Raw genomic sequence first — 12779 nt, 5'->3', positions numbered from 1 at the left:
CAGCCCTTAAAAAGAACGAGTCAGATCTGCATAGGCTAATATGGAAAGATCTACAAAATTGATAAACACATTTTTTTAACCAGCAAAGTACAGAAAACTGTTATAGTAGTAACAGTTATGTAATAGTACATATAATTGATATATTTTGTGTTAAAAATAGAGCCAAAGCAATAAGGATAAAGATAAAATAAAAACAGAGGCCAGAGCTCGAGATGAGACAGAGGGTGAGAACAGAGGCATTGAGACACGGTGCCAGTATGAATAACCATTTTATTTTCACTGTAAGAAACTCCTTACAGGAATTACCTTTGGGGAAAATGAGAAAGAGAGAAGCAAGGAGACTTCTTACTTTTCTGCAGTTTGAAACGTCTAACATTTTACAAATGTCCTTTTGGGTTTTTGCTTGCTTACTTCTCTCTCTCGTGTATATATGTATACATGCATGTGAACATATGTGTATAAAGTATATGTTATATAATATTGATATATAAATATCCTAACAAATGTTATTTAAAACATGATATTTGTAATTTTATTTCCTTATTTACATTTACAAATTTTTCATTTTTTTATGATTAGTATTCATTACTTATAAAATCAAAACACCAGAGGCAGGGAGAGAACAGATGTTAAATGACATTTCTAGGTTCACCGAAGCCATTTATCTGAACATCCTGTTCATCCCTTAGTTCTTTGTCCTCTTTAAAGACAGAGTCACCCAATCCTCACCCATATGGCATTAGATCAGTTCAACTAAAGCAAACAGATTCACTAGACCATGAGATGTGAAACGCTTTTGTATGGTTCATTCTGGGATCTTGAAATACATACAAAGCACACCAGTTCGGTTTAAGAAATAACGTCAGGTTTCCAATGCAATGCCTTACCTCTGGTTCCTAAACCACATTTTTCTATTGACTTTGGCCAACCAATCAACAGTGCATGCTGGACCCTAAGAAGCTATGAGGGGAGGAGGGTTGAGAAGTAGAAAAAGGAAAAATAGAGAAATCCTATAGTAGAGATAAGAAAAAAGATAAAGGTAAGAAAAATGCTTATAATTGAATTATTCCTTTTTTAAGGGTACTGCTTAGACAGAATCATTCCAACAGCCATCTAATAAATTCTGAGTAGTATTCATGCCTATGAGCTGCATACATAAATATGCTTGGCTACACTTATAGCTGAGATAATCAGAAGAGATCCAAAGGCACATTGTTTGTAGTTGTTTACTTGTCCTGGCTCCTCTTCTTCATAGCGTCCCAGCCTGCATGTGAAATTTTCCTCCATTCATGCCCTTTGCTTTCCCCTCATCATAATCTCTTTCTTCTTTCTTTCTTTCCTTTCAAAATATCTGTACAAAATTTTAGCCATTTTAAACCTTTCTTCATCCATTCTATCAACGTGATTTTTACTCTTTTCTTACAAAGTTGGTTATTCTCTAAGTTTATCCCTTACTTTGTCTTTGAAAATAATTGAATTTCCCTCAATAGCTTGCCCCTATCAGTTATAATCTTCCTTGCCAACCCTTAAACTGAAGACAGCTTTGTTAAGAAAGATTTGCCCTCACACTCATAATGCAAAGATACATCTCATAAAAGTACTCAAGACTGGGTTACCAGCAGCTTTCAGATGAGAGTGAAATCCTGGGCCTATGTGGATTAGGGATACATATGACAAAATTCATTCTTGGCTGACTTGGATTCAGCTGACAATGGCAGGAAGAGAAATAGGAAGATAAACAATTGAGCCGTATACTTCTTCAAGTCCGATGAGCCCAAGAACTGAACTGCCGCAACTTTTCTAAGAAAATAAAGGGATAGAGTAGAACAAAGTTCGCTTTGCCTTTCCAGGGTCTGTTCCGTCCCTGCCATCTTCTTTCATAACAAGTTCTAGCGCTGCTTCTTTCTGTAGTTCTGTAATTCTTCCCCATGTGCTGGCTTTTTCATTTCACGCCGAGGTCCCATGTCCTTCTCCCCACACCAGGCTAAGCACAGATTTTAGGACTTCTCTTTTTATTATACCTGATTGAATGATCAAATATGGAAAGATTCTCTGACTTACTTTGCCTGAATTCTAAAATCTGTAAAGCCTTCCTTTTCCAGACCTAATAAGCTCAGAACTAACAAGAAAGATAATGACAAAATGAAACAAACAAACAAACAAAAAACTTGAAAAGGATCAAGTCAGAAATCTGTGCTAGGTGCAATGGGGGTTTGAAATTTTGTATGAGGCATTTGCCAATTTAATAACATACTTAAATGGCGTTATTTTACTTCAAAGAAACTAGTCTGTTCCAGAATTTAAAAAATAAATGTTACAGATCTACACAGATGGAAGTTTTTTAAAAATAGGGACTTTAAATTTTAAAATATGTGTGTAATGTACATGTATGATACGCATAAAACAATGTTATACATTTCTTTTTTTCACAGAAGCATAATTTCATGATTTAGGAAAAAAACACCAATATAAAACCTGATTTATTTCATTCAAATTCATAATTCTGAGAGAAACAAGTGAAATTATTTTTATTTCTTTAAGTAAAACCTTATTTCTAAACCATTCCATCTTACTGTATCGACACAGAGGTAGCATTGTGGAATTCTGGTGTCATTTATATACAGAAGAAATACTATTGATAATTTAATTAGACTATTGGAAAGAACCTAATTCATGACAAGAGTTGTGACCTAAACATTACTTCATCCTGGAGTCCCAATCATATTTCCCTTCTACTCTCTCTGCAAAATGGAAATTTTCAGATTTGGATGATGGCCAGTGAAGGAGGCTGTATTTAAGTTTGAAAACATTTAGCTCAGCATAAAGCTGGATGATTCTTCTAAGTTTTGTCTGCTCCTGCATTCAGAGTTTGTGATATGACACCCTCTCTGTTCCTCCCATTCTCCATGGTTCCCAGCCCTAGTATTTCCTGACAGTGAGAGTAAAAGCTTGAAATGAAACAGACTGGTTATGTCGCCTCCTTTTCAAGAGCATTGAAACAGATCTGGTTCTCCTGTGTCTTCCTGCCCTGTCTGAAATATAAAATGCAAGGAAAGGAGGCAGACAACGTGAATGACACTCAAGATACCACCCAACTCCAGGATTTAATACTGTCTGATGCCTCTTCTGGAGTATATGATTCGTTCTTTCTGGTCATACCTTCCTGTACTGAAGTCATTTTTTCTTTTTGTTGTTTGTTTGTTTTTCTTTTTTTTTAATTTTTATTGGAGTATAGTTGCTTTACAATGTTGTGTTAGTTTCTGCCGTACAGCAAAGTGAACCAGCTATATTATACATATATCCCCTCCTTTCTGTATTTCCTTCCCATTTAAGTCACCACAGAGCAGTGAGTAGAGTTCCCTGTGCTATACAGTAGGTTCTCATTAGTTATCTATTTTCTATGTAGTAGTGTATATAGGTCAATCCCAATCTCCCAGTTCATCCCACCCACCCCTTCCCCCCTTGGTGTCCATACATTTTGACCTTATCCCTTAGAAAGCAGCACTTACAAACAGGCCTACATGTCTGTATCTCTTCTTCCTAAATACATCACTATCTATAAATACCTATTACTTAGGCATCACTATTCTCTCCTCTTCATAGCTTCCGAACCAGATTTCATAGACAATTTTTTTAATAAATAGGTCCACCTGGGAAGTTTTCAAACACCTGTACTTTCAATGTGTTTTTAAATACAACATCCTCATGTAGAAAGACCTCATAAACTACAAGAAGACAGATTTCTAGATGACTTGAATGAAATTTAAGACTTTAATTTCACTTATAAACCACTCAAATAGCATTTATAAGAGTAGTCAGTAGTGTAAGTCTGAATGATTTACAAATCTGCTACCAAACAATGAAACATCATTTTATATAGCAGGTATTGTCAACTTGATAGGGTAAAAATTTAGACACTGACCTTCAAACAAAAGTGGAGGTAAATTAAGTGTATCATCATATACTTAACACTTTATATTCTCATCAGTCTTAGCATGGCATTTTGTTTTAAAAAATCTTTTCAGATAAAGAGGCAACATTACCCCCATTTTCCTGGTTGGAAGAGAAGAGCTCTAGGCCTAACTTGAGTTAGCAAAGGCCTAGCTGCAATTTCAGATCATCTGACTATAACTACAATGCCATTTTCATTAACAAAGGATTTTTCAAATTATGTACATAAGCTCTGAATTTTAGATGTTCTTTTTAAGACATGATCTTGGAAGATATATTCTATTTGAACTCTACTGAAGATGGAGATTTCTGGTTAATGCAACAAGATAGAAGATTCCGTATCATTTTTAAGATAAATGAAAAACCACTGCACCAAAGCACCAATTAACAATGAACTGAAAAATCCATGCCCTCCTTAAATTCTAATTCAAATTATTTCATTCCATTGACTTAAACTCCCTCTGATTTCTACACTAGATTTAACATAAAATCCCATGACGTGATAGTCCCCTTAATTTTCCTTGCAGAGTAATGACTGATATATGTCAGGTATGCAGTTCCTACATGCTGCCACCCTATCATTTAAGTGACTTTTCATTGTAGAATGAGGACTGAGCTTTCCAGTCCGTATTAGCCAGTTATTCACAAGCTTATACATTTCCCTTTGTCTTTCAAGTATTAACTTGCTTCTCTCAGAGGATAGCCCATTTCCACCTGGAGACTGGAAGAGTACATATCACCAACTTCAGTGAAATAGACTCCACCACCACACCACAAACATACACATATGCACATTACATGAGTGCGCACACACTTGTATACACATAAATTCGCTTGCAATTTTAAAGGTAAATCAAGCTGGCTACATCAGATGTATGTGACAAGGATGTCAAACTGAATTGCACATATTCTTTACATTCTCTTTGAAAAGTTATTCCAGCCATCTCATTTACCTGATGGCCCATTACATTTACCCAACAGAATTATAATTACCTCTGCTCATTTCATATCTTCTAATAAATCTATAGATCTTCTATGATCTGGTAGAAGAAATCCTATTCTACCATGATTTCCAATAGATCCCAACATCCTAACAAAAAATCCAGCTAACAAGTGTGCTAGTTAATTAATTATAACAGTTTGCACTGCCACAGCCTTGAAACTTCCAACACCTCAGTCTGTAGTACGGCAGCAAGGGTGTGCATGAATATAGAACATTCTCAGCTACAGGTGAGGATTCTGAGGACCTACATTTGCTCAACAAAAAACTGAACGCTTGTGAATGAGAGGTCTTGCTCCGGTCAGTCTGAAGCTGGCCGTATGTCAATACCCTTTATGTTCCTTCTATTTGGTGGAAAGATCTCGAAGCATCTAGCTTCCCAGGATTTCTCTGGAACATGAAAGCATTGTTGAAAATAAGCGTAGCAGCCTTTCCTCCTAGTACCTTGTTCTAATACATAAGTAATCGTTCACCCAGTGTTTTCCGATGTGTAGGCTTTGCTGACAGAATAACCAACTATATGTGTCATTTCAGGCACATATAACATTTAAAAAGATGAAAATGCTTAAATTCTCTGCACTATGCTCTCACTCAGTTTCCAAAGTACATCTTGGTCTTTATTCAGGAGAAATCATCCACAGTGCCTAGACAGCCGGTAAGCTATATCAACAGAAAATTTAAAATAAAAAGTGTCAGGTATACCAAAATCCCAAAACTCAGACTTAAATGGCATTGTGTCCCAAGACTAATACTTCTTAGCCGTAGAATTTTCACTAATAAATTTTTTTAGAAGATACCATAAAGGCTGAAAATAATCAATGATTTAATTAAATAATTCAAGAAGCAAATATTTTGTAGTATGTTTAAGATCACTTCGATTTATAGATGATAATTTAGATTATATTATTTTTCCAGAAGTAGCATTGATTCATTAGTTCTTATAGTTGTTCTTAATAATATATGGAGATAATTTATTATACACAAAATATATTCAAGGATTAGTAAATCTGGTCTATATTTTTCAAGTTCTCCTGAAAAGAGCACACACATTCAAAAGGCAATGAAACAGAGTGGACAGAATCATGGGCTTTTTTTTTTCAAATCCAGAATAAAAATTAAAAATCATCTAGGCCTGTGCCTTGTCGTACAACTAAGGAAGCAGAATTCATAAGTGACTTCCCCAAGACGGCCCAGCAAGTGATACAGATCCGGGGTGCCAGTCCAGGACTTTCATGACCATTTTCCAAAGAAGTCAACTTTGAAAATAATGGGCGACTTGATTTTACAACATTCATCAGGGAAATCACTTTTAATATCAGTTTTAGCCAAAGTAATATATTAATACAATACAGGAAAAAAGTTCCTTTAGGGTTCATTGGAAAGAACCAGCAGTGGGCTCTCAAGATGTTAGCTTGCCCACGTGACCAAACTAAGGATCCAATTCCCCCCTTCCAGTCTGAACAGTTACAGTCAGTGTGAATGGGAGTTATACTTGTCTGGAAAAGAAGTCTTTGAAGAGAGCATTTGCTATCAATCAAAACAGAATTCTCCAGCCTAGTGATCTACTTTCCTCCCCTTCCCCAACAGAAGACAACTCATTCTGTCCATTTGGCTCCGTGGGGGTGCAATTTTTTTTTTCCGGTACGCGGGCCTCTCACTGTCGTGGCCTCTCCCGTTGCGGAGCACAGGCTCCGGACGCGCAGGCTCAGCGGCCATGGCTCACGGGCCCAGCCGCTCCGCGGCATGTGGGATCTTCCCGGACCGGGGCACGAACCCGTGTCCCCTGAATCGGCAGGCGGACTCTCAACCACTGCGCCACCAGGGAAGCCCAGGGGTGCAATTTTTTATGATCTATTTTCTCACTTTTCACCCCAAGCACACCCCACTTGGACTCACTAAACTACTTCTAATATAATTTTTTCACCCTTACTCGAAAGTTACTTGCTTGATGTAAGGAAGACTCAGTATTCCATCAATGTATGGATCATGACTTGGCTAATAAGTGCTCATGCTGGCTAAACAGAGACAGGTGAGAGTCTCTTATGAGTCAGGTCAAGAAATACAGTGCAGAGAAACACAAAATGCACAGGAAGGCCAACGAACCTGCTGAGATGTCAGGAAGAGTCAAGAAAAGATTGCCCCATAGAGTACCCATGACTTCATATGTAACTTTTATTCATAAAACCATCGGCAGCTCCAATTTCCAGGAAATTAACCAACTCATTACTTAAGACCTGGTCAGTCGAGCCCCTCCATCTGCACAAGGAGCTCCGTCATAAGAATTCCCACACTGCTTATGGCACAGTGTATTGTGAAAGAAAACTCTCTCACTTCAGCTCTATTACTTAAGTCAAGGTACACTATTAAAACTTACCCCTCCTCGGTCCAAAAGAAAAATCAGTGAGTGCAACTCAATCTTGTAAGCTCTTCTAGGCACTTCCTCTCTTTTATATTTTTCCTGTTCTAGGTAAATCTTAATCTCATAGCCCTGAAGTTTCACAAAGAGAGTTCCCTGCCTTTTTTACTTCCATTCCTATTTTTCTCTAGGTCAGGACTTTCTGGAAGCAAATACTACGTCTCATACCACATGACAATCGATCAAATTCCTGTATCTTTAATATTAAGCCAGCACCTGTTCTCACCACTTCTGTTTCAGCCTTGTCAATTCACAAGAGCTTTAATATTATCTTAACATTTAGAAATTTCAGAGGACAGAGACTTAAACAGCCAGTGATCTAGCATGAAGAGAGCATAAATGTTCTCTCATTGAACCACATTATCCTATCTGAATTATACACAGAGCTGCTTTTATTCCAGAGACATCTAGGACTAAAGTAGTTACACTGCAAGATCAGTTTAAAGATGAATTTCTTAATGAGCTGACATCGATGACCCAATGTATAAAATTTTTTAAAGATTGAAAATGGGAATAGTTGCTACACTTACCTGTAGGAGGGCCTTCATCCCATCCTTCTGCCCTCTTAATTCGATTTGCTGTGAATCCTAAGCAGAGATTGACCCCAACAGCAAAAGTGAACAGGGATATTACCTAAGGGAATAAAGAGCTCAAATTGTCAATGCAGCCAGAGAAGCCTAAATCAAATTCCAGGAAGGCAAAATGCAAATGCCTTCAACATCACCACCCAATCTCACAACTTCCCAAAGGCACCATACAGTGTTGTCTTCATTTTAGAAACAAAAAGAAAATTCAAAATCAGGAAGCAGCTCTGAAAACCAAGGCTTGCCCTTAGCATTCTGTCATTCTCCTACCTGATACAGCTTGCAGGAGTTTCTCCTGGCCATGGCAGAGGGTTCTTGGAAAGCCTTTTGCAGTGTGTTCTGTTTGCCTACACTGAATGCACTGCTTTTTGGGGCTCTGAGTCCAGTCTATTAACTACAAGTAATCCCACCTGGGAGGTTGACAGGCTCCTCTGATTTGTCCACAGCTTGATTTCATCACAGTTTGTTCACAAATCGCAGCTCTGAGCATAAGAAGCTTGAAATATCCCTCTCCTTCTCTCCACCCCCTATCTGTCCCTCCCCTGACACACAGATACTTTCATGTGGTTTCCTCTGGTAACATAAGGGTTTCTTATGTCGCTGTAGCCAATAACACTGCATGTTCATTTTTCTTCCCTCCTAAAAACATGGTTTTAAAAAAAGAAACCAAATGCATTTTATCCGATAAAAATGAAACAGAGCCATAAAATGGTTTCTACCCGCTCTAAGCTTTTAAGGTTTACAATGTAGTTATTCAATGTAGTCAACCCCACGACTCTATTTTTTTTAAAAGGAACGTTTTATAATTTATAAACCTAATAACTTTCTCTGTCTTGCCTATTTATTTATTTTTCTGGCAGTTTAAACGACCCTGTCCCTTTTGCCACATTCTCAGCTCCTCCTGACTCCTCAAATATTTCTCACGATGAAATCTCCCACGATTGTAACTAAACACAAGAGATAGCATTATGTTTCCCCATGTTGTTGTTAGAGTTTAGAGAAGTAACTTTTATCAAAATACTGGGAATGTCAAACTAAGCAACACAGTTCTTCTACCCGGTGAGGAGGGACAATATAACTTCACGTCTCTCTGCCTCTTCCTCCCGAAAAAACTGTCAGCTTGGGTTTGGGGTTTTTTTGGTTTTTCTGCTTTTGTTTTTGTGTGTTTGGAGGGGTGTGGGAGCAGCAGGGGTGGGATGGGAAAGCTTTATTAATGATTGAATTGAGGAAGGAAATCTCAATGGCAACAAGAATTTAGCTTTAAAGAATTGCTTCCCTAGGTTTTTCCCAGATAAATTATCATCTAGCCACCAAACACTGTGCCCTTTGATGCTATCGTGAGCATTAAAGTCTCTTTGCTAACCTAGTTGGCAATCAGGAGACTCCTAAAAGAAATCAAGGCCTCAAAAGCTGAGAGGTCTTTAAATACTGTACACTTTTAGGATTCAAATGAGGGAGGAAAGCTTATCTTTGGATTTTCTCTGGCCGGACCCGGTGACCATGGTTCTTACGCACAGCATATGTGTGTATGTAAACAAATACGGTGCTTACCATGCAACAAATTACTGAGGAAGCAGTGGCTCAGCTCAAATAAAACCTGATAGCACAAAAGCCAGAACTTGTTTATGGTGGATTGCACATTAGTCCTGGGTTTCATTAGATATTCTAGAATTTAGTAACAGCTAATTGAGCAAAAGAAAAAAACACAGTGCCAAACTTTTAGCTGCCTTTCTAACGTCATTTTCATTTCGCAGTCTTGCAGAGATGGCAGGCTTATGAATTTTTCTATAGAAGTCTCTTGCTTTAGTCTGTGTGCCATGCTGAAATGATTTGGGGTCCTGAATTTAGCAAGGCTTATGAAAGATGTTAACCCCACGTAAGATTTTTTTTACTCTTTATGTTCAATTTCAAGATGCAGGCTTGCTTTTACAGAGGACAACTCTAAAGCTAAAAGGAAAATTTCAAGGCAGTCCTGTGACTGCACTGTATGGCACAGCGTTCCAAAGGTGCTCCCCTGCCCTCGCCAATTTCCCCAGCCCTCACCGGAGTCCAGCAGATTTAGAATCTGTCTGACATTTGATGGTAGAAATCCAGGATGAGGACAGTGAAGGCTCCCCTTGAAAAAAAAAATTAGACTCAGAAGCTGAACATTATCCATTAATTTTTTTTGACATGCAGAGTAGCTGTGCAGGGGGGGAAAAGTCTGAAGTGTAATAGCCAGGTTGATCCAGAATTGGCTTCTGTACAGCACTTGTTACCAATTATCTAAGAGGATTGAACTCAGCCATTATTTCTGTTAACCATCTGCCAAAGAACTTTATCTTCTACCAGGTCATTGTGTGCATGGAACACATTCACACAAACACGCACACGCACACACACACCCCATCTAACACAGTTACACAGGATTTTACTAAAAGACATCATTATAAATTAACTGTCAGTAGCATGACTAAAGTCCCTATCTTGGGCATCAAATCAAACACAAAATAAAATTACCCCTCATTATCTAAAATTGAGAAACCCCAAAAGCCTGATAACGCATACTGCACGTCCAGAAACTCAACTAAAATGACTGAAATATAGTCTAAAGCCTTCTATAACAAAACCGAATCAAGAAAGTTCACCTGCTCTGGTATTTAAGATTTTTGGTATAAGGTCAACCATGGTTGGGGTCAGTAAACAAGAAAGTGTATGAGAAAGACTAAAATTAACTTTCAGCTTGGTTTATTAATCCAGCCATATTTCAGAGAACACTGCCCCCTGGCAGAAGAGAACCCAAACAAATCTGACAAGTCTCAGGCCCTAAAACTCATTCTGTGGTTCTCAAGTTTTATTGGGCATAAGAATGACGCTGGGAACTTGTTTAAAATGTTGATGCTTATGGTCTAAACCCCAAGATTCTGATTCATTAGCTCCAGGAGGTGGGGAGAAGAAAGGGGGTTTAGGAGCCAGACAAGAACTGACACCATAGGCTATTCTGATGCAAGCAATGTAAGGACCACATTCTGATACAAATCATGTAAGAACAGCAGAGTATTAGAAAAAATTACTCTGAATCAGTTAATATCTGCCCTGAATGTTGACTTGCTTGATCTAATTCATAATGTAATTTTCATATAGCATTCACTACTAATTGGACATTAAAGTTTCAATCTCAATGACAAACCGTGGCTATTCCTCCATGGGGACCACCTCCAAACTGTAAGCAGCGGAATAGTATTTTATTTACTTTGCTGGTGGTACGAAGCAGCAGTGTGTGTATTGCTTAATTGCAATACAGTAGTTGCATTTATACAAATGCACAGTCCATCTTTTCATGAAATGCTTCTGTGAATCCTTGTTCCCAAGCCCTGATTACGGTAAGAGGGCTTGAGGTTAACAGTGAGGTTTGAAAGATCTGTAATTGAGGGATGTCATTCTTGCCTCCTGCAGTAATTATGAAGCATTCATGAACGGATTCAAACTTTATCAATGTCCAGCTTCTCATTGTGCAAAATTAACTGCAATCATGGTGCCTTGATGACTTAATTCTAGTCCCAGGATACTTCTAAGACTATGGTGTTAGACGGTCACTGACCACCTGATTTTCAGGGGTACCACTTAGCAGTCACTACAGCACACACACCAGGAAAGTAAGAAAACCGCACCCATGTGTATTCTTCCTATCCTACTTTAAAACTCTTTAAGTCTTGTTTTTCAATTCTGCTGTGGTTGAGGACTATTAGAAAATTCAGAGTAAAAACCGGACAACAGTCTCTGCAAAAGGGATTTGCCAATCTAAATGGAGCAAAAACTCATGACAGCTAATAGAAAAACAAGCAGGCTCAATCGCTCCCACAACCCAGGACTGCCTGTATGTATAAAGTAGACACCACTTAAGAGTTTAAACCACAGAGGCAAAGTTTTATGGGTAATCTATGGTCCCAGGGGTTTCTCCAGTGGAGAAATAGCATACGCCTATTCAAATGAAAACAGTACTTGTGTTATTACTTATTACACAATTGAAAGCTGAAATCAACACTGTCACCTCTTTCAATGACATCAACTTATATCATACACTTCTATGCATTACATTTACTCCCAATGGTATCTAAGCATGAGCCCCTGCAACTGGAACACACTCTAAGAATATGCATTCATTGCACAAATGTTCATTAGCTCCTACTGTGTACCAGGCACTCTTCTGGGCACTAGTTCTATACGAGGAGCCAAACCAAACATAGTCCCCTGGCTGCACATCAATCAAATAGACACAGAAGTAAATGTAAAATTGCAGCTGGGGCAAGCATAGACGTAAAGAAGTCTATGATGCTATGAGAACGTGTAATTCAGGTTTGATGGTCACGGAAGACTCTGAAAAGTGTCAGATGAGCCGTGATTTGAGGGATAGAGGGCAGTCACTAGATAAGAGAGGAGAAAAGGATTCTAGGTGGAGCGAACAGGAGCCGCAAAGGTTGTAGCCTGGAGACACCAGGCATCCACTAGAAGAGAAGACAGCCCGTTTGACTAGTTCAGGGAGATAAAAGGGAGCCTGGAGTGAAATAAGACTGGAGAGGTTAGTAGAGGTCAGTCCCTGTGGGGCCTCATCAGTCTTGTAGGGTGGTATAGTCTTTATCCTAAAAGCTTTGGAAAGCCTTTAAAGGGCTTAAGTCGGTGGAAGCTTAATTAGATATGAAGCATTAATCTCTGTACAGTGTGGTTATGAATTGGAGGGAGTCAAATGGATACAGTAGATTAGTTTGGAAATGACAGCAGTAATCCAGACAAAAGACACTGAGTGATATTTTGCACCAAGAAAATTATGGTGGTGGAGAGGCAGAAAACT

At 38.4% G+C, this 12779-nt stretch overlaps 1 protein-coding gene across 1 annotated transcript in view; it reads right to left on the bottom strand.

Annotated features, from left to right (window-relative positions):
- ENPP2 (ectonucleotide pyrophosphatase/phosphodiesterase 2) overlaps positions 1 to 12779 on the bottom strand; it is a 109697-nt gene that overhangs the window by 67359 nt on the left and 29559 nt on the right. Inside the window, 1 exon segment of the mRNA XM_089898791.1 lies at positions 7898 to 8000. Within this exon segment, the coding sequence (XP_089754917.1) occupies positions 7898 to 8000 (103 nt within the window).

This window comes from Delphinapterus leucas, chromosome 17, assembly GCF_059928025.1.
Source record: "Delphinapterus leucas isolate spDelLeu-1000000601 "Yukka" chromosome 17, BTC_Dleu_Yukka2, whole genome shotgun sequence".
Taxonomy (NCBI): Eukaryota; Metazoa; Chordata; class Mammalia; order Artiodactyla; family Monodontidae; genus Delphinapterus; species Delphinapterus leucas.
Note: the sequence above shows the minus strand (reverse complement) of the source record. Positions and strands in the feature narration are given on the sequence as shown.